General features: G+C 38.3%; 1 protein-coding gene across 2 annotated transcripts; it reads right to left on the reverse strand.

The window, feature by feature from the left end:
• Positions 1 to 55: 55 nt before the first annotated feature.
• C5 (complement C5) lies at positions 56 to 22,492 on the reverse strand. Of its 2 annotated transcripts, XM_027687881.1 has the most exons (41): positions 22,360 to 22,492; positions 21,922 to 22,114; positions 21,180 to 21,342; positions 20,763 to 20,833; positions 20,090 to 20,181; positions 19,335 to 19,417; positions 19,085 to 19,175; positions 18,664 to 18,769; positions 17,905 to 18,031; positions 17,444 to 17,559; positions 17,045 to 17,245; positions 16,312 to 16,515; positions 15,668 to 15,877; positions 15,269 to 15,418; positions 14,756 to 14,885; positions 14,404 to 14,469; positions 13,568 to 13,768; positions 12,874 to 12,964; positions 12,427 to 12,503; positions 11,706 to 11,845; positions 11,251 to 11,463; positions 10,639 to 10,699; positions 9,264 to 9,353; positions 8,829 to 9,041; positions 8,641 to 8,716; positions 8,029 to 8,188; positions 7,459 to 7,554; positions 7,017 to 7,188; positions 6,188 to 6,393; positions 5,598 to 5,750; positions 5,167 to 5,229; positions 4,274 to 4,355; positions 3,579 to 3,630; positions 3,132 to 3,234; positions 2,968 to 3,042; positions 2,766 to 2,871; positions 2,426 to 2,512; positions 2,001 to 2,090; positions 1,387 to 1,470; positions 854 to 992; positions 56 to 637 (listed from the first exon to the last, which is right to left on the reverse strand). In XM_027687881.1, exons 1-41 carry the CDS (start codon positions 22,422 to 22,424, stop codon positions 508 to 510), a joined length of 5,028 nt encoding a protein of 1,675 aa, XP_027543682.1. In that variant the 5' UTR covers positions 22,425 to 22,492; the 3' UTR covers positions 56 to 507. The 2 variants fall into 2 exon arrangements, with proteins under 2 accessions (XP_027543682.1, XP_027543683.1); XM_027687882.1 differs by lacking the exon at positions 14,404 to 14,469.
• Between the last annotated feature and the right edge of the window lie 372 nt (positions 22,493 to 22,864).

The raw sequence follows: 22,864 nt of genomic DNA on the forward strand, positions 1-22,864 counted from the left end.
AAATACAAATAATGAATGTACACAAGAGATCTAAGAACTTTGTTTGTTTTTTTTAAAACAAGAAAGCAGAGCACAAAACCAGCATCAGTTACTGTCAGGGGTGGAAATGCAGGAATTCAAACAGAGTACAAAAGGAAAATCTGAGGAATAAAGTAGTTTCTTTCACAAAGAGCTTATGAAGTGGCTGCAAATATTTGTGTTTTAATAAGACATGGGATCTAATGACAAGACAGTACTTTCCATGTGTGTTTTTACAGTTGATCCACTTCATCTGACTCCAAATGTCTTTGCAGCAGTCCAGGTTATTCTCCCATCCAAGCTTAAAAATCCTATTTGAGCATCACTACGTTGTAACAACATTGCTATAAAATACAAGCAAAGCTCATTTTTCCAGGTAACTATTAATGAATGTTCAGTTCAAGAAAGAATTGCTAAACAGGTGAGGATTTTTTTTTTTTTTACATGAGACTTGATCTGGATTTTTAATTCAAAAACTCTCCAAGTAAATCAGCAGCCACTGATCATGAGATCTTCAGCAAAATCATCCATTGTGTTTAAAAACTCCCCACAGAAGGTACAGGATGGATTTGAAGGCCACCACTCAATCCAAGTGCTGGAGTCCAAAGGGTACTGGAATCTAGGAAAATAACAGAACATGATCATTTGCTGCTGAGATTTGGGAAGGAAAACGTCAAACAGGCAAAAAAATTCCAATGTGAAATCGTGTACAACACAGTGTTGGTGGAAGTAATATATTAAAGATTAAATCAATTCTATGACACAAGAATTATTACATGCAAACCTTCACACTTTAAGATTAAATCTTTGCATATTCTGGTGGTAAATAACTTACTTGAAACTGTAACCAACGCTTATCTTTAAAGCTTCTTTTCCCATGATCAAATACTGCTCCCCTGGGCTCAGTTCAACATCTGCACAGGTCTTCTTTTTGACAAAGGTTATTTCATCATTTTTTTGAGCAAAAGCCTGCCCTGAAGTAGAATGACAAGAATTGGACAATTTCACAAAGGGAATTTCCAGTCACTGAGAGGCAGAAAACACCAAATTGTTCTCCAGTCCAGCACAGCCAAGGGTTCTCTCTGCCACTAGTTCTGTAACAGCAAAATTTGATGACATAAAACAGGTTTCTCGTAAAATATCTTTCCAATTAAATCTGAGTGGCAAATAAACCTTGTGCACATTAAATATTTTTATATTATGGCCATTTTAAGGATGTATTGGATGCTTAAACTCTGAGGAAAAATGAGTGAGGATCAGCTGCAGTTCTGCAGGAGCTACGAGCACCTGCCTTTGCCACAGATGTGTGCCTAAAAACATCCCAACATCCTTTCTCCCAGAAACAGAGACATGGAGCAGGACTCTCACCTCTTTTGTAGAGATCCAGTAGAGTTGCAGAATACTTCACAAAAGACCCTTCCTCGCTGCGAGACAGGATGTTCACTTTATAAACTGCAGAACGACACAGACCAAGCTTTGTGTTATTCCCTGTTCCTCCAACACACCTGGAATGTCTCCCAGCTGCTCAGGAGGAGAACTTCATGTGCCTTTACAACACCAAAGTCTGGGAATACAGGGTGGTTTGACATTGTAGGGCCAGGAAACACTGACAAGTGTCTAATCTGATGGAAGCTCTACCCGTGCTCTCATCTGATACCCCACGACTTCCTCAGAGCCCAAAGCCACACAAATGGTACCAAGCAAGAGAAAACTCAGTGTTTACTAGCAAAACTCAGTGTTTATTAGCAGAACTCAGTGTTTATTAGCAGAACTCATCAGATCAGGCTGCTCTGATGGTGCCCTGACCCTGCTGATGGGACTTTTATTCAGCAGAACTTGCCCTTCTCTGCTCCAGTTTGTCAACCCCACTGAGTTTTTAATCACTCAAGATCAAATTGGAACAAAGTGTTTTGCAGCCCTGGTAAGCAAGCAGAGGTTTCAGAGCCCATGAAATAGGTAAATGACAAATATACAAATATTACCATATGCAATGTCCTTCTGACAGGCAGCTTCTCTCCTGGTCTCAGCAGTTATTGACTCATCAAGTCTCCTTTGGGCTTTACTGCACTCAGCTACATTGAGAAAGGAAAAGTCAGTGTTAAAAGAATGTCATCACGTGTCCTCCACCTGCTTGGGATAATTACTCTGACAACACCATAATATGGGATTGCATGCTAGAACTATGAATATTTAAAATACAAAATAACACCCTCAATCACCTGACTTAATCCACTCAGAATTCCATGATCACGCTGCACATTTGAGGTTTTTTTAATTATTTTTAAGTGTAAAATTTGGAGTGCTCTTATGAGGATTTCCCCCTTATGTTCAGCGTGGTTTTGTTCAAAGAACAACCCTGCATTTTCCCACCAACTGACATGGAGAAACATCTTTAAAAAAAGTTTACCTTCCATGCATTTGCATTCGTCTCCCTCACACAATCTCACAAGTTTTTCATCTCCATAGGGGTTATAAAATATAGTGCACCTTTTCTCTAGAAGAAATAATAAACATAAGAGAATAAAACATAATAAAAAATAATAAAACATAATAAAAAATAATAAAACATAAAAATAATTAAAAAAAAAGAAATAATATAGAAAACCAACACCGAAACTTTGAGTCAAAAGTTAACTGAGCTTAAAATAAAGCAGACTAAAAAGCTGTGAAAGAAGGAAAAATGTAGTCTTGCAGGAGGAATACAGAATTAGAGGGCAAACAGGGATGTGAGGCCATGGAACACATACCTGGGGCATGATATTCATACACAGTGAAGGTGGCAGGACTCAGCATTCCGACCCGGAAAAGCTCACTGATTCGGAAGCCAACACACAGGAACTTCCCAGCTGGCACCTGTTGGACAGAGCCAGGAATTAGGGAGCTCTAAAGGCACCAAAATCATTGCAAAGAGCCAAAGCAGGGCTTGCAGGGAGGCAAGGGGTGACCTACAGAGTTGAGCTGCAGGATGACGTGCCCGTCCTTGATCTCATAGTCTGCTATCAACTGGTCCACTCCACTTGCAAGCTGGAGGGGACAGAAAAGGATGAACAGTAAATATTGGAGTTCTGGCCAAAAAGAGTCAGTAAGAGGAAAAAAAGTTTTCTAATACTTGCAATGGATAAATCCTCTGGATTTGCTTCCAATCCACTGACCAGCTCAATGTCCATCACGGTGTGGGCAGACCCCGAGTGGGGCTCCCTTGCACTGGGCCTGTACCTAAAACAGGTTAAAAATAAAATAGTTTAAACCCAGTATTAGTTAACCATGACTGAAATTAAAAATACTTGAATGTGATCCCAGAAAAACTCAAGGAAAATTCTGTCAACACTCAGACCACAGTAAACTCATCATGAAGCTTTTCAGATTTATGCCAGGAAGAAGCTTTTCTTAATCCTTATTCCAGGAGAGCCCATATATAAACTGGTGAAAGAGATCCCAAGGAAATCACAACCTTTGGCTCTAATTCTGTTTACACACACACAGAAAAGGGGAGAAGCAGAAAGAAAACATCACAAGAGCAGGTGCAATTATTGACAAACCCACCCCTGAGCTGCCCTTACTTTGCACAAGCCTCCAGGCGCCCCAGTGGCTCCCCTTCTCTTCTTGGGCGACCTGTTCATGCCAAGGAGAGTCAAATAAACCATTTTATAGCTCTCCAGCAGCCCCAAAATTTTCACAAAGCATTTTTATAACTGAAAGATAATTCCTGAAGTAGTTTTGGTGGCTGTTTTTAAAGGATCTTGTTGTCCAGACACAAACAAGTAACATTTACTTCTTTCGCAGTTCAGGTGAAATCACAGTTTTAAGGTTTAATGTAGTTTAAGGTGTATTTATGTTGTTGAAACTACTTTGTGTGTATTTATGTTATTAAAACTACTATTGAAAGCTCAGAGTGTGATTCTCTACACTGATCTAACTGGACTAGAACTCTCACTGGTTTGTAGAACTCTCTGTCACCCCCTCCCACTCCCATCATATTTCTGTTTTCTCACTCCCCCCACTGCAAAAACTCTTCCAATAAATGATTAAAAATGCACCTAACAGAGACACATTAAATATTAGTTCCATTCACAAAAAGGTAATAGTTTCAAACAAGGCTAAAAAGGCTTTTAGCAATTTCTTTTCCAGTTTTGCACGTAGGAAGTGGGAGAATTTATTTCATTCTTAATAAGAAAAGCTGTTAAAAAAGCAAGGATTTTATCCCTCCCTTGCACTGATCTGAGTAGTGACATTTAAAATTATATTAACCCTTTACCATCATCTCTCTTTGGAACAATCTTCAGGTCAAAGTTACAGGACTCTTCAGAAGTGCCAATTGTGTTATACACTGTCCTCACCTGCACAGGTAAAAATGAACCAGACTGAACAGAAGCAGCATTAAAAAAAATCCTCAAAACAGGCATAAAATTGTGAAAAATCATACTGTGAAAAGTCTAAACAAGTCTGTTTTACTGGTATTATAAAAATACCAGCAAAGCAGAGTAAATAAATTATTAGCACAGAAGGAAATGGGGAACTCTTGAGCAAAACCACATCACTCTTACTGGTCATGTTTAAGAGAATAAATATATTTTCTAAACAATTCCTGATGTTCTGTGAATGTGAATACGAGCACAAAAGAATATTCACAGCTCAGATTTGTCTGAATTTGATGCTGGAAGGGGCTGGGAAAGATTAGAAAATGTTTCATGGTAACATGTGTTTAGGCAGACAAAAAACATCCCTTTAAATATTGCTTTAACTATCTGACATTGGTTAATAAACTGAGAGTAAACACCAGATTAACAGAGAATTATTTCTCAAAATTGATCACTAATTTGGGTCTTCCAAACAGAGACAGTAAAATTGATGAGCATTAAAATTAAGTGGATCATTTATTTAGTGTGGGCTTGGTGGTCTTAAAAGTTTTTTCCAATCTTAAGGATTCTGTGATTTATGGGACAGAAAACCTTCAGTGGAAAGGAAGACACTTCCCAACTTCTCTCCCAGTAACCATAAATCATACAATGGCTTGTACTTAATCCAACACAGAGCCATAATAACACCCATCCCTTCAGGGCAACAATTTATGGGAAATTTCGGTTTCTTTTTCGTTGTTAGTGTTACTAAATTTTTAAATTCCATTTAAAAACCAGGTTTCATGCTCACATTTACTGTAGCTATGCCAGTGCTGCTGCCAGTGCTCACATAGATGTCATCATGCAAAGGTGCCTAAAGGATTGAGGAGAAATAATGAGTTATTAATAAAGTCATAATTAAGATTAGCAACAATTAGCAACGATTCAGGGTCAGATGATCTGCTTGTCTTGTTCACATTTCAAATACGCAATAAGGTCTGATGCTACAAACATAATCTATTAAAAAATACTTTATAGGAGCAAGCAGAGATATTAATTTTAAAGGAATATTCAAGTGCATTAAATATAGCAGATAAACAAGTCCTTAAACGTTTCCTATACCAAATTAATACCACTTTGTTATAAGAAAAAGCACTTCAGTAGCAATTTCAAAGTTCAAATAACTATTTAACAAGTTGCAAGAATTCTGTTTTCCCTTTAAAAGCAAGATTATTCACTCACTGTCACAGCTCTTTCCACGAAATGATCTTCTGTCAGTTTAAACATGTCCAAAGGTCCATTGTTTTTGTAGGAAACTTTAACATCCATGTCCAAATTGAGCCGTTTGGCAAAAAGGGAATATTCAGTCAGGGCCTCAAGGGCATTAATTGTGTCCTGTCAGAAATCAATTATAAAGAATTAACTCCTATGAAATTCTATTTATAAAATGTGTATCAAATTCTATTTATAAAATATGTCTCAAATTCTATTCATAAAATTTCTATTTATAACAACTCCATGCAAAGAATTGATATTTCCCAGAGACAAGGAATATCTTGGCCACGGAGTCACTTGATACAAAGGACACTGAAGTTGTCACTGGGATCATTTAATTATATTATCCTTTAAAAATGTTTCTATCATAAAATCATGGAATCCCAGAACAGTTTAGGTTGGAAGGGACCTTAAAGCTTATCTTGTTCCAACTGGGACGCCTTCTACCAGATCAGGTTGCTCATCCAACCTGGCCTTGGACACTTCCAGGGATCCAGGGGCAAAATGTCTCAGATTTTGGCTCTTGAAGAATAAGGACAAAATATTTCCAAGCCCACCTGAGTTGAATAAAATCCTCCACCATATCTTTGTTCCTCAGAGAGCCATTTGATGATTGGCTTGGCATAGCTTTCATCCCCTCTCAGCAAAGTGGTGAGCAAAGCATAGGCTGTGGTTTCAACCATCTGGGCAGTGTAAGAGCTGGGAGCATTTTGGTCTTGTGCCTTGAAAGTGTCTTTCCAAAACCTATAGATAGGAGGGTTACCTGCACAAGGGTAAAAGGAAGGTTCCAGACTGAAACACAGCAACAGCTCTGCAGGATACACGAGGTGTAAATGACTAAAAATGAACCTCACACAAACGCACTGAAAATTCACCCCCTGCACAATAGTTTCAAACAGGTTTGGAAAGGCTTTTACCAATTTCTTTTCCAGTTTTGCACTTAGCAAGTGGAAGAATTTATTACAGTTTTGTTCTTGGTAAGAAACACTGCTAAGAAAAGGATTCAAAATGCAAAAGGGTTCCAAATGGGAATGTTTAAAATGGAAAGGTTCGAAAAGCAAGTGTCGGAAGACAAGGTGGGCATTGCCCACTCAGGACAAGGGGACAAGGAGGAACTCACTCTGCATCTACCAGGAGATGAAGATACACTTCCCTTGCAGTGGGAAGTCTAGTGGGAAGACTAGAAAGTGGTGATAAACAGATTTGGTGATAAAAAAATTTGATGAGATTTGCTGGTCACGAACAGCGACAGAGCGGCCAAACAAAGCAGGCACCACTGGAACTCACTGTCCAAGCAGTGCCATCACATCAAGGGATTTAAAAACACTGAGAGAACAGTCTGTGTGAGAGCAAAAGCCAGCACAGACCAGGAGGATTGAACAGTACCTATGACAAAAGCTTCCCTCTGGAGCTCGGAGAAGGCCGCCCGTGCCGAGCGATGGTCGCGGTCCACGAGGGCCAGGGCGTAGGAGGTGATGGCCATGGTGAAGGGGCTCTGAGCAGACTGCACATTCCTCATCAAATAATCTCCTGCCTTGTTTTTGGCATCGTGGATTTTCTGGAAAGATGAACAGGCCACAGCTCACATCTGTCAGAGTTAAAGAAACACGTCTCCCCCGGCAAGAAAATATAGATATGTGATGTTTTCTGCAATGTATCTCATGATAAACTGACCCAGAAACTCCTTATTGTTCTTTCACTGATTTTGAAAGACAAATAAAACAAGGAAATATTTGGAACTGAACAAAGTCTCTTGATTTTTTTGAACAAATGTTAAAGAAAGTGGAAGAAATCAGAACCCACTGGCAGAAATAAAAATCTCATTTACCTGAGTAGGACATATTTTAATTGCCCTGTCAATTCCAATGATACAAAATGCTGTGAGATACAGAGATTTTTCTTTAGCTTCTCTGGGTAATGTGCCCTACAAGAATCAAAGGAAAATAATTAAATAGAAAATAAAGTCGATTAAATAAATAGAACTTTTCCCAGTTTAGGTGAGGAAACAAATAGAAATTCCTGTAAGAAGTATCAGTTTAGTTTAACCTGAAAATACATTGGCTCTTTGGAAGGTAACAGCTTATTTGTACAAAAAGGAGACCAAAATATATAAATTTATTGACAAGACAGGACTATTTTGTTGTAAAGTCATCCTACATAATTCTTTTCTAAATATTAAGAAGTGGCAAGCAGCTACTTTGAGTGGGAAGACAGAAAGGTTTGCAAGACTGTGCTGTTTCTTAAATGAATTTAGGAAAAGGCAAATCTAGCAAAATCATCTTGAATGGGGGTTTTGGTGAAGTGCAGCCTAAAATCTCTTGCATTGCTGAAACACTTTTATCTCCTGGTGACTTCAGCTTTTGCTGTCTAAGCACAGAAAATGTTTGGGGTTTCCTACCCGGAGTTTCACTGGTTGGTAGTTGGAAAATTCACTGAATGACCCATCTGGCATTTGACAGTCATCAATGAGCCACAGCAGGGAATCACAGACAGCAATTTTGTCAAGATTGATATATTGAGAAACTTGTCCAAGAATCCTTAAAGCAAAAGCTGTCAGCCTGCCAAGGAAAACCAAACATTAGTTTAGATCAGCAGGTACTCCCACACTGCTGGGGGCAGCCACAGATCTGCACTAGTTATGATTTGGGGATCCCACACCCTCCCACGCTTCAGAGAAATAATGAAGATGAATTTTAAATTTAACTTCACAAACGGGCAACAGTTAATGAAAGAATTCTAAACTAGGATCAACTCCCATGTTTCAGGGGATGGACTCATTCCATCCCAAACCCATCTGGGTTGTCATGGTGGGAACTATGGACACGAACAAAGGATTTGGCAAGTGAAAGGAAGGAAACAAAAGGTGTTATTTAAAGCTGTAAGATCTGATTAAATCGACCCTCACACTCACCTCTCACACTCACCTCTCACACTCACCAGAAGCACGGAAGCAAAGGAGGGAAATAAACCTTTTTAATTAATTCCAACCCAAAAAACCCTTCCAACTCACCATGTGCTGGCTTGCCCGTCCTTCCACATGCTGTAGGACCGGTCAGGATTTCGGAATGACAGGATGCTCACAATTCCTAAGGGATGCACCAGGCACAAAACAAGCCATGAGAGTTACATTTGCTCCCTCAGGTGTGTTACCTTTCTCACTCACTCCAGCTCTGAAGCAAGAGAGGCAGATTTTTCTACCTTGTTTCATCTTCCTCCTCATCTGAGTCCTCGAGGTCAAGGTTTCAGGCCCCAGCAAGTGCCAGTTGTCCGACTCTTCCAGGTAGCGAAACACGTAAAAAACGGGGGCAATGCTCATGAATTCTGCCTCTGCACTGCCCCTGGGCAGCTCAGTCAGCATCCTGAGCCCACTGGGACTGAGCACTGTGGCAATCACCTCACCCATCAGGTGGCCTGGGGGAAGAAAAAACCCAAATTTATTGACATAAGGGGTCAGGAAAGAGAACCCAAGGGCAGTTATGCAAATATTCTGCTTGAAGTACTTCAATTCCTACACGAAAGGTGGCTTGCAAAGCCTTTTCTCACTGGAGAAAGAACCCAGGCATAAATTTAATGCAAACTAGGAGAAATAGAGGTAGAAAGTACATGTGCAGTGCACTAAAAGTTTCAATTTACCTTTTACACTGACACTTCTATCGATTTCTGTTTTAGGGACCAGATTCAGGGGAACTTTGTATCGAAATTCTTGTCGTCTCTTGATTGAACCTGTAATTGAAAATATATAGAGATACATATATTGATTGAACCTGTAATTGAAAATGCATATAGATATATCTCTCTCTATATATCTACATATAGACCCCTTTTTATATATATATACACATATATGTATTGATTGAACCTGTAATTGAAAATGTATATAGATATATATACACATATATATCCTTTTATATATATATATATATTGATTGAAGCTGTAATTGAAAATGTATATAGATATATATACATATATATATCCTTTTTAATATATATATACATATATATATAGATTGAAGCTGTAATTGAAAATGTATATAGATATATATACATATATATATCTTTTTTAATATATATATACATATATATATAGATTGAACCTGTAACTGAAAATATATATAGATATTTATGCATATATATCCCTTTTTATCTATATATACATACATATATTGATTGAAGCTGTAATTGAAAATGTATATAGATATATCTATCTATATATACATATATATCCCTTTTTATTTATACATATAATATATATACTGATTGAACCTATAACTGAAAATGCATATAGATTTATCTATATATATATACATATATATCCCTTTTTATATACACGTATATGTATAGATTGAACCTGTAATTGAAAATGTATATAGACATATCTATCTATCTATATATGTATACATATATATATATCTAAAAATATATATACATATATATATATATGTCACACTCCACAATCTAAATCAACAGATGCTCAGCTGCAATAGCCAGATTTAAGGTCACAACAGATTTAAGGTCAGCCACAAAAATACCTGTGAGAACATGAAAACTAGAAATATTGCCAAATGCACGTGCAAACAATGTTAGTTTTTTAAAAAGAGCAGGTGCAAGCTCTTCACCTTTCTTTTGCCTGTTTTGTTACATGTTATAAAATCAAATTTGATCTGGACTTGAACTCTGTGGTTTCTGTGGTTAAATGAGAACATGTTTTATTTTCATTAATAAAGCACCTGCTGGTTGGTTTTCAAGCACACTGAGAAAAGCTTGGTATCATATCACACTAAAAGATACATATAAAGCTTCCTTTAAGAAATTAATCCAACTATATTTTAAAGATTTGCTATTTGAGATGGATTCAAAGTCAATGAAAGGATAGGAAATCCTTGGGAAAGGACATATGTACAGTATCTCAGGAAGGAGAAATTCCAGTTTTTTTCACATTATGGAAAACCTGATCATCACAAATGAAGAATAGGAAAAAATAATCCAAGGACACAGGATCAATTCTCACCATAAACACCCTGTGGATCCAAAGTGAAACCTGCATGAAGCTCTTTCTTGATGCCCTCTGGCTGAAATCATTAAGAGGAAATATTTAATTAAATATATCAGCTGAAACAACAGCTTAAAACCACAGTATTTTTGCCTTCTACAACTTTTCCCGTAGCTAAGTTTTACTTCACTGTTCTACAGCTGCTCCATGTAAATTTGAATCAGAGTTCTATCTCCCACAACTCTTGAGAAAGTTTAAGGAAATATTTAAATAAAAGCTTAGGAAAAATTATCAAAAAAAGTGTCTTTCAGTGCAGCATTCTTAACCAGCTGAAAATGCAGACCAAATAACCTAGAATGAAGTATTCTCCTTGCTTACAGAGTTATAATATATCTATTTATACATGTAATCTCTCTGACAATTCTGATAATCAAGGTTTAAAAATGTGTATGCTCCAATATTCAGTCAGGCGTTTTTCCAGTGCACACACCCCAGTGAATTCAAGGACATTTTGGATTCTGACAATATGAAAATCAAGCAGTATTTATATATTGATTTAATTTCTGTTCTCATGACTGAACCAGCACGAAATTCAAACCCGCTGTGAACATTTAGGTTGGTTTTTCTTACCTTGACACGCAAAGTTTTAACCACAATCTCACTGTTACTGGGGCTCAGCAGGGTGAAGTTGACAGTGTGGAGTCCTAATTCCAGGGGGAGGATCCGGAATGTCACCGGGGCTGAAGCTCCACCCCCCAGAGTCCTGAATTTACAGCTCGATCCAGAGGCTGCAGAGTCTCCAAAAGTACAGATTCCATTTCCAGCTGCTATTTTAACACAGAACTGAAAGGTGGGAAAGTTTTGATGTTTCACCTCTGTGACAGGTACAACACCAGAGACATAAAAAAGCCACTGAAATATTATTAATTATTGTAATGGTATTTTCTCTTTACAATACACATAACACAAGTATAAGGATGGGAAAAACCTGATCCAAGGATCTGTTCATGCTGGATACTGGCAGGGGAAATGCTTTTTTACTTTACCATATTAATCTTTCCCTGGAACTCATTAACAAAAATTACCTTAATTGCAGAGGCTTTATGGTTATAAACTGATCCTTTTAACTCAATTTGTTCTCCTCGGACCACAGAATAAGGGACATAAATGCTCAGGAAAATGTCTTTCACAACTTGGATTTCCAAAGGTGCAGCAACACATATACCTAAGAAAATTAAAAATATAAAGCAGAGTGCTTTATGCCACCCTCCTGATAAACAAGCTGGAAAAAGTCTTGACATAGTTTAATATTGAATTCTGATTTTTCAGGATGTACTTGGAAGCCATCCAAGCTTCTTAAAAGTGCCCAGGCTTTTGCTTCCTGTTCCAAGCTGTTGTCTCCCCTCTTCACACACTTACTGACACACCAGCTCCTTTGGGTTTCTTCTTCCCAAAGTGAGGAACAGATTTTCTGCTTGGATGACCAAATCTGTTGGAAAATCTCAAGTCCCTGAGCTATTGGGAGCAGGACAATACAAAGTTGTGCCAGGGAAGAGTTGCTTACTATTTGTTCTTATATTGTTCTTATTATGGGCCACTGTCACACACAGGACAGGCTTTGTTTTCCCAGCCACTGATATTCATAAGAGGAAATTAATTCCTTTCCCTAAAGTACATATTTTGATGTTTTCTTTTCCTGTTTATCAACCAGAAAGTGAACATTTTAGAACATATGTATTCTAAAGGAGAGGTTCTGCAAAGCTCCCTAAATCTTTAGCTCCAAACTAATTAGTTTGCAGGGCTTACCTTTCTCAGAAATGCCAATCCCTTGGACTTCCCAGGTGGTCAGGGAGTCAGGCAAGGTGACAGACAGACTCTTGGACCTGTGTGAAAAGTGTTAGTCCGTTTACCTGGAAACACCAGCAGCTCATCAACACAACAGAAACTGCCCAGAGCAGCTCCTGGATCTAAGAGAGGCTCAGGGGAGCTATGAGAGCCCAGTTAGAGAACAGAAACTCTGGAATTTTGTTTGAATAAACCTGGTTTGAGCTGATTTCATAGAAGGTGGGATTGCCCAAGGTCGAAGGCGAAGGACGTGACTCCCATCTGGCCCCACAGAGCTTGTCCTGCACGAGGGAAACAGGGCAGGGAGAGTTTTTTGGGATCAGGCTGTATTTCAGCACACCAAGGTTACCCAGCTCACCTCAAGTTTAGCACTGCCTCTCTATAAAGGTGATTTGAGAAAAGTAGTACCTTGAGGAAACTTGGTGAACTTCCCACAACCAGCTTTCAGGGAAGTAGCTACGAACTTGTACCTCATCCAGTTCCAAGTGAGCCTCAAATTCTGAAGAACATAAATAAAGAAGTCAGAAAAACCCAACAAAACCATCTGCCATTGGCCACCAAAGGCTTCAAAATTATCTTTTTTTTCTTTTCTGATCCTGTATTTTGCTCACTTGCCTCAGGTTAGTCCTGAGACAAGTAAAAAGGTGTGTGAATACCCTCAGACAAAAGTCTGTGTTAATCCCACCTCATCCATTTACACACGTCCAATATCCTGACAGATTAACCTGTTAACAAGCAATTATAGGGAGAGAGTGGGAGACAAGGAATTCCACACTCCCACTGATCACTCCTGAGATGTTACTCATTGGCTGTTTGTGGCTGGGCAGAGCATTCAAATTTAGCACTCAAGTTTACTCTTAACACACTCCAATTGCAGTTCTGCTTGTCCTAAATGTGAGTGATCAGAACAGAGAACTGAACAGAACAAAGAACTGCTCACCAACCCCTCTTTAGGGTCTACAAAGACCACAAGCTCTTGGTAAAATTCTTCCTGGAATAACCCTGACAGGAAACAGGGAGGGGTTAATAGATTATCAAAGGTCCAACCTCTGTATTCCCCCAAATTCTGCTGGAACAGGGAACTCCAAGCTCTCATACTCACGCATTCTGGCCAGGGTTAGGATCTTTCTTGGCTCTTCCTGCCTCAGCCTGTTGGCAAATTCACAGCAATCTTTGAATGCAGAAATGCACCTTTCATTGCTCTGAATTCTCTGGGCTCTGTCACTGCAGGTCTCCAGCACTGGGTATGCTCTGACTCCGGCCATGCAGCATTTCCGAATGTTGGAATGTTTGTATTGGGATGCTGAAACAAAAGCAAAAGAATTCACTGCCTTGAGATGAAGTTTTTGTTTCCAAAAGCATCTTGACTTGTTTGCAGAATTGCAGTGAAGGTGCAAGCTTTGAGGAGGAACATAAACCTGTGATTTTTCAAAATAGACACTTCATAATTACTATTTTGAATTAAAAATTTAAATTAGATAAGAGGAGTTGTATTACATTTTAAGGTTTATCAGTCAAAGGTTCTTCTGGCAGGAGGTCAGGGGGAAAGCCTGTCAGGGGGTAGCACTGGGAGTTTTCAGCTGTGTCTCTTCAGAAAAAGAAAATATCATAGAATCACAGACTGGTTTGGGTTGGAAGGGACCTTAAAGATTCCACCTCCTGCCATGGGCAGAGACATCTTCCACTAGTTCAGGGCACTCCACTCTTAAACAAATGCTGTATTTTCCATGTGAATTTAAATTTTACTGGCTTCAAATTCAGCAAATGTCTAAAAGGCTTTATAGATAGGGTCCTCTCTAAAGTTATCTTCTATATTTGCCAGTCTCTCTCTCTCTCTCTCTCCAGTACATTACAAGTATTAAGTAAACACTCAGGTTCTTGATTCCCAATGGATGCGATTTTTTTTCATAATTATATACTTTAAAATATTTTTAACACCTTTTTGGTGTATCTTCTCCTCGAAGTCAGACCGTTTGGTTCTTAACACTTCATTGCAAGGTTCACCTGTCCAAAAAATAAAGAAACAAGTACAAAAGACATTCACTTCTTCTGTAATAGCAGAGTCCTCTTCAAAATAATGCCATAAAATCACAATCAAAATGAGTGAAAATTTTCCTGTTTGCTATTTTAATTGCATAAAAGTATTCTCATTTTAATGACAGTAACTGATCCACAAGTCGTGTTTTCATCCTGTTCCTTTAATTGAGTTCCAACATAATGACTGAGAATGATAATACAGTGTTTGGGAGGACAAGATCCACAATTCCATGCCTGATCCAAAGGAATGTACCTGCTCCATTGGAGTCATCAGCATTGGCATTGGTGAGGAAGGTGAGCCCGGCCATGCGAAACACGTCGATGTTGTTCCTTCCTCCTCCAGCCCCACAGCCAAGGTCACTCTTTTCCAAATGGAGCATTATCTGAGGAGAAAAACCCCATCAGCCAACTCAAATGTGCAAAACAGCAGGTGAGGAGGGAGAAAATGTGCAGAAAGGCCCCCTCGGTGTGGAAGATCAGCTCACAGCACACTGGAGCAATATTGGAGCTAATTCAAGTGCCAGCACTGATGAGACAGTTCAGATCTGCCTTTAAAACCACACTTTGCTTTTACTGGAAATCAAAAGGCTGTCAATGAATTCTTCTCATAATTTTGAGCTGTAGATTTCAACCAACAACTTTGATTCTGGCTTGAATTGCCCCTCTGCCTGTTTTCAGGCTGACTGAATGCATGGCACGTCCTGGCTACTGAATGTGAACATGAAACAAAGAGCAACCTGATTTTCCTTCATGGCTGCTACTTCACCTTTTCCCTTGCTCCCTTTTTTCTTCCTGTGACTCCATATATTGCCTTGTCAAGAGATGACAGAGCAACAAAGGAACTGGACTGTGTGTTCATGGTGAGTGACACAACCTCTGCTGGCTTCAGTGTCTCTTTGCTTGACTGCAGCTTCATCTAGAAATTGAAAACAAATATCAGTCATTTGGAAAGCACATGGTTCCAAAATCAACCCACCTGAAGGCAGACACTTTCATAGGTCAGGAAGTGTTTCAGAACTTGGGTAAATCCAAGATAAAATCTTGACCAAGAAGTGAATGCACGCCCACAAATTTCAGTGCTAAAGAACTTGTGTGAGTCCAAGATAAAATCTGACCATGACATGAAAGCACACCCACAAATTTCAGGGCCTGTTTTGCTACTCACATCAAGGCTATTCCCACACTTCTGCTCCACATTCAGCCAAACTGAATCAGCCACTAACTCAGCAGTTTCTTCTCCTGTCACTATGTAGTAAACAATCAGACGTGCTGAGGGAACCATTGCTTGGGTTATCTCAAAAGTCAGATGTTCATATTCCAAATCCTTCATTCTCTCCTGAGTTCCAAAGCTTACTATCTTCCCTTTTGAGGTGATCTATAACAAAAGACAAGTGGAGAATAACAAAGTCCAATGTTATATTCAATGTATTTTTCCATGGAATTAATGGCATTTAGATATAATCTGTCATTGACAAAAATGCATTTGGGACCAGTGGCTGTAGGTCAAGGGAAGGTTTTTCCGTCCCTCTTCCCCTAAAACAAAATGTTATCTCTGCCCCTCTTTTCCTTCCTCCACATTTCAGCTTCTGGAAGAGCTCTTGAGACTGGCACTACTTGCTCTCAATCCCAGTCAATGTCAGATGAGAATTAAAAAAAATGGAGACTTAATATATAATTGAAACATGAGTTTACCAACAGTTTTTTCCTCTAACACTGACAGATTGTACCTGGAGGGAGCAGTTCTATGCTGAGGTTTTCATTTATGACCATTGCAATTCAATATTTCATGCAGAAATACCTGTTACTTACCACATAGCTGTAGTGATGGATTTTATCAATATAGTGACTGTGTGGATAAATATTAATAGTTATTACACCCCCTACTTCCAGTGTTTTGTGGTTTGAAGCCCAGTCAATGTACAGATAACTCTGACTCAGTGATGAATAAGCTTTGGCTTCATAGGTTTGACTTGCTTGGTTTTCATCTGAAAGTCGTGGATCTGCAGTTTTGACCTGAGAAGAGAACAAAATGTCTGAATAGTTGAAGTACAGAATTATACCTAAGTCATGACAACACTAAAATCATTCTGCAATATGTTGTTCAGAGGGATTAATAGAACAAAAGTTAAGCCAAGATTTCAATGCTTTCTTTAAGAAAAGTATCTCTCAATATCAAGTCAAATATAAAAGGGCAGTGCAGAAGCACACACAGAAATAAATAGAGCAGGAAAGGTGAAGGATTTCTCTCCCTACACAGTGAGGGAATCACTCTCAGAGATTTGTTTTCACACCATGAATTTGGAGCTTTGGTTTAATTATTATTATCAAATAAATAGATGACAAATAAGGCTATTTAGATGCAGAATAGTTGAGTAAAGACTTTAATAGAGAAGCCACGTTTCCTTACAGCAGCTGACTGATTATTTGTAACAGCCTCCAAGTTGACAAACTCCTGAGTGCAAAATCTTCCTGCTTGTGTTGTACCTTCCAAAGATACAATTAAACCCTCAAAGAAACAAATGAATGGAACAATTTAACTCACTTGAAACTCCAACACTTTGCTGTCTGATGGGACATTAACAACAAACAAAGCAGTGCCATCCTTGAGGCTCGTTTGGCGTCTCCCAGACTCGGAGCCCTCTGAGATCAGCAGAGTCTCGTCCATTTGCTCACTCAGGGATTTGGCAGTGACAGTAACGGGGATATTTCCAGCAGGGTCATCCACTGTGTCCTTCACCTGCACCTGTTCAGCACAATAAAGAACAGTTCTGAGATGAACTGGGGATGTTTTTGAAGAAGAAGCTTCCAAGCTGCTCAGCTGGTTCTGCAACAGGACATTGAAAACCTGCAAAAGTCAGTGGAAATTGGAAGTGTACAGTAAAATATACAAAAAAAGGATAAGGGTTATCCTTGTGGGGTTTGTGTGGTAATGGGCACTGACCTTAATGAAGAAGGGAAGTCCAGGCTTCACAAAGAGAGGAGTAGCAATCAAACTCAGCTTGTAGGGAGACACAGCAAATCTGACTCCAGCAAATTCCACCTCCCCACTGAGGCCACCTACCAAAACACGATGGTGCCCTTTGGAACATTCCCATCCTCCAGACTCTGTGCTCCCCTTGCCTTCCCAGGGCAGCACAACCTGGCTGGGAAAGTGAAGCCTTTGCATTTAAAGACTCAACTCCTGACACTCTTGTGAAAACAAAAAGCCCCCAAAAAATAAAGTTGAATCCCTCAACATTTTTACAGTGAGGATGGGCTGCTCTTCCTTGCAAGTTTTTGGAAGAACTTCTGGATATTAAAAGAAGCCTGATATTAGGAAAGTTATCCCTATAATTTTCTTTTCTAGTCCTGTTCACATTTACAGATATGTTTAAAAGAAATCTGAATTCAAAAGCAACTTACCTGTGGACTCCAACACTGATGCCACAATATATAAATAGGACCCATCCAATTCTTCCAGACTTTGGAACCCTATGGAACTTGCTGCTTCCTTACTGTTAAAATGGATCACAGCAACCCCATTTTCAATCTGGAAATTAAACAGAAATCATTACTCTATAATCAATAATTTAGAAATTTTATTTTGACAACCTAGATGCAAATTCAATGTGTTTCTGCTCAGTGTCTATTTTTAGAGGAAAACAAAGGTGCTGTTTTAATGAAGAAGAATTCTTTAGTACCTATAATTATTGATAATTAATCCACCTGTGGCACATATTGCAAGGTTTGCATGCAGGGCCAACAAGAGGCAGAAATAACACAGAGATATCTTCACTAAATGAGGAAAGAGATAATTAGTGGAGAACAGACTGCCCACAATAAATCAATATCATTTTGATCTGTTTGGCTCCATTGGATTTCTCTCATTCATTCTGGCAGTATTACAGTTATCTCATAGAAATTTCAACCACACACTTTGGCCAAGAAAGGAATTAAAGCAGATTGAAAGTGCTTTATCTCAGATGCTGCCCCTGAGCTTCAGTTCAAAGTGAATTTCTCTGCCCCTGATGACACAGAGAAAGTTGGCAGTGGGGAGCTGTGGGTGCAAATTGGGGCTTGAGGCCCATTCTCACCAAACTGAATGGAAAAACTTCAGTGGAATTAGATCAGTCCTGAACCAAGCACCTAAAATCTACACCAAGCAGACTTGCTGCTCCTTACCCTGGTCACATGCATGGCTTGAGGCATCATCCTTTTCTCACTTCCCTCAATTATTCCAAAACGAAGGAAAACATCAGCACTTGGAAGCTTTTTGTTATAAAAATAGCTGAGAATAAAACAACAATAGAAATGCTTTGAAGATGGGTTTAATGGGTGCAACAAAACATTGGGTTTTGAAGAAGACGAATTTCAAGGGCAAGAGAAAGAACACAAATGTCTGTGTAGCTTTAAACACTTGGGTGGAAAAATAACTCCTTTGGAAGGATTTTAAGAAGGGTCCCTTAGTTCTCTTACAGAGCAGAGAGGATTTGGATGAAAGGGCTTCTTGAAGAAGGAAAATACTGGACACAGGAGAATCACCCTTCAGGTAGAAGAAGGAGAGATACAAACGTGTTTAGAAACCCAAGCCAGATTTCCTTACCTTGCTTTCACAACTATCCTGAAGCTCTCAAATTTATCAGAACTAATAAAGTTACTTTCTGGCTCTATGAGGATGGAAAAGCTTGGCATGGCTGAAAATGGAGTAGAAAAGAAAGGCACTTAGATGGGTTTTATATTTAAAGCTACAGGTACCCAGAGATGCTCCTGTAGAGCCACTCAACAATTGTTGTGCTTTCGAGGGGGTTGAGTTATTAAAAAGACATAAAAATGAAAGTTTGGGCACATCTTACCATATTCCTTAACTTCAAATTCTGCCACAGCTGAGGTTGCAAAATCCTTCTTATATTTGGCTTTGATCTTCCAAATTCCATACCTGCCAAATGTCAACAATCAAACGGTTTTTAAGAGGAAAGTTAATGTTGAAGACAAAAATCAATATTGCTGCTCGACAATATTTCATGTTAATAATGATTTTGAGAGGGAAGTTCTGCATCAAAGCTTTGCACGTGTTCAATGCCTGCTTTGAGAAAATTCTCTTTGGTATAATAATAATTATTTGAAATTTATATTAGGAAAATGAAATCAGTTAAACCCTGGTTTTACAAGCCCCTTTAGCATCCTTCTGCCAGCCCAGTAAAGCTCCAGCACCCTCTCAAGACTGAAAGGAGAACTGAAGGGATGTTTCTTTTTTATGCTGCTGTTCTTGGAAAAATCCTGGTGATTTGTGGGAATACAGGTGTGAAAGACGAACATTTCCCCTCCCTGAAATCAACACGTCTTCAGTGCTTTTTCTGTCTCTACAGTGGAAAACTTGAATTGTTAATTATCTTCCTTTTTCATTGAGCACAACAAAACTACCATTAACTGTTCTTTAAGGAGAATTCTTGGTCATAATGTCCTTATTTAGACCATGGTTCCATCCTATGTGAAATGTCAGAAATCTCCAAGTTTCAAGTCATGCCCATCACCCCAAACCACCCTATGAAAATCACTTTAAAAAGGCATATTTATGTTAATGATTCACAAAAAGCACGAAACAAATTACTTAGGATTAGGAGGAATCTTGAAGTCAGGAAAAGAAACTATCCCAGTAAAATCTTTTTCTTCTAAAATATCCACTTCTACTCCTTCAGGATCCTTGAAATCAGGAGAGGAAAGATTAAATCGTTACAAATAGTTCTTATCAACAGGAGAATCTTCATCAGTGATTTCAGTGGCAGCCTGGTCAATAAGTTCTTTTTCTGAGAGTTTTGCCCCTTTCACAGCATGAAAACATAAACATCTGTAGGAACAACTCAGACTGAAATTTTGATAAGACATTTTACTCTGATTCCTACAAGTCAAAGCTGTAAACACAATTCTTAAAGTGGCTAAAAAACTACTATAATAACAAGGCAATTGTTCAAGGCTAAACAGTATAGTAGATACTCATTATTTTTACACATTAAATGAAACAAACAGTAGGAAACCCCTATAGTATTACTATTAAAGATAAATTTGTTTCTTTTTTTTTTTCTATTCTGTAACAACTTCAGATCTGGGATTTGAAAACTTCTCTCCAGCTGTGCATTTTCAGATCTTTTAAAAGATGAGTGGCTACCTGCAAAAACATCTAACAGTTTTATTAAATATTGATTGCAACATTGATCCACTGTCTAACCACATTTAGTTGTTATTAGAGCTACAGAATATTCATATTAAATCCAATTACAACTCACCACAAAAGTCAGGACAGTTTCCCTATGAGCTGGCTGCAGTTCTTCATTCAGAGAGTAAACCCTGACTTTCACTGGAAGAATTAGAGCAAGAAATCTCAAAGTTAAAAAAAACCCCAAACAACCAAAAAATCACCAATATTTTGAACATATTCCCAGAAAAATCATTCACTCTTGTGCCACAAATTAGTAATTTAGGGTGAGAAGGGCAGGGACTGAGAGGATCTTGGGAGAAGTGATTGATTTTTACAATATTAACAAATAGTTCGAGACATTATTCAGCTGATTAAAAAATGAAATAGCAGTAGAGAGCAATAAAAGATAACTAAGAGATTAAAGAGCATTTAAATCCTCATTCCTTGGCAGAGTCCACAGACTTTAAAAATGAAACAGAAGCCAAGGTAAATAAGCCCTACTTACCTGACTGATCAGGAGTATAAATTGGTTTGTCTGTGTGAATAAAGAGAAACCCATTCTCGTAGGAAACAGGGATTTTTTTCTCTCTTGTAAAATGTGGAGAAACTGCTTCCAAATACAAAAACTTCTCTGAATTATCAGTTCTTGGTAAATCTGTTGGTTGAAGCTGGGGGAGATGAAAGAAAGGTTTTTAAAGAATATTATAAAGTATTTTTTCCCACAGTACTTTTTGTTGAGAAGAGGATCTGAACAGCAATTACTGTCCTGTGGTTGAGTATCTTGAAATAAAAACACCAACAGTCACAAGGGTTTATTCTTGCTTATATGAGAGATGATGTTCTAGAGGATTTAGCTTTGAAATTTGGCATTTATTTATACCCAGAACTAAGCCAGCAAAGTTCAAAGCCCACTTATGAGGTTACAACAGCACAAATGATCAGACTTTTATTTATACACATCATAAATCCTGGCCACACCAAAGCTGCTGCTGTGGTTGCTAGTTTAGTTTGATTCTCTTTATTTTGTAAATTATGCAACTGGGATAATATTTCTTAAAAAAAAAAGTTTGATTCTATGTTCAACTTCACTGATTTCATTCCAAGTAATTTGAATTTCAGACATAACAAATTGGGGCTTTAGGCTTCCTTTCCCAGTTGAAATAACTGAAAACTCCCCATAATCTTTTTTAACACTTATCACTAAACGTGATAATGGAAAGAATGTAAGAAAAGTCTGAGTTCCTTACTGTTAAAGTTACAGCATCTTGGAATTTGTTGGCTGGAGTTAAAGAAATCCGACCAGAAGAATAAACAGTAGATTTATCTGGAAAGCTTTTGAGGGCAATATTGACTGGAAATTCCTGGTCATAACCAAAAGCTTGAACTACAACTTTCTCAGAGGCCCCAGCTCGGAAGATCTTTGGTGCTGTAAGGACATATCTGTACAGGGAATATAAAACAATACAAGGGTCATGGAATTAGATTTCTTTGGGATTTTGTCTGTTTTTAATTCAGTTCTTAAAGCCAACAAGATAATCAGGCAGAATTATTCTAAGACACAATTCAAAAGCTCTTCAAATGGTGCCTTTTGTATTGGTTCTATTTCAATTCTGGCTCTATTTGTCTAAAAGAGCAGACAACAATCAAGTCCCATTGTCAGTAAATTCTGTATTTGCTTTACTTACGTTTTCTCTTGGCTAAAAGCTGTCCCAGAAAATAGCAAAACAACCAAATAGATCAAAATAGTCATTGTGTCTGTGACACCAGCAGAGCAGGGAGTTACTGGTGCTGGGTTAAACCTCCTGTGCTGGGGAGGAACAGCAGAGCCACCAACACACTTCACTCCCAGTTAATCATTAATTACAGATCACCTTTTATTAAAATGTTATTTCCCTCTCCCAAGGAAGACAGAACAGCTGAACTTAGGAATTTTTTTAATAGATGATTTCCATTTTTTAATATTTCCCCAGTCACCCTGAGTCAGTCCTCACCCTCTGACAATTACATTAAATCAAATCATTTTCCGAGGTAGAAAAAACCCCAGCAACCAACAAAAAAGTAGATTCTGTCCTTCATGAAATGATTTATATTTAAATCAAAGTGATTTTCAATTTTTGTCTCACGGACAAAATGCATTTGGAATTCTATCAAACATAATGCATGGGTATGTTTAAATCAGAATTTTTTGTT

This window comes from Neopelma chrysocephalum, unplaced genomic scaffold, assembly GCF_003984885.1.
Source record: "Neopelma chrysocephalum unplaced genomic scaffold, ASM398488v2 Primary Assembly neopelma1_74, whole genome shotgun sequence".
Lineage (NCBI taxonomy): Eukaryota > Metazoa > Chordata > Aves > Passeriformes > Pipridae > Neopelma > Neopelma chrysocephalum.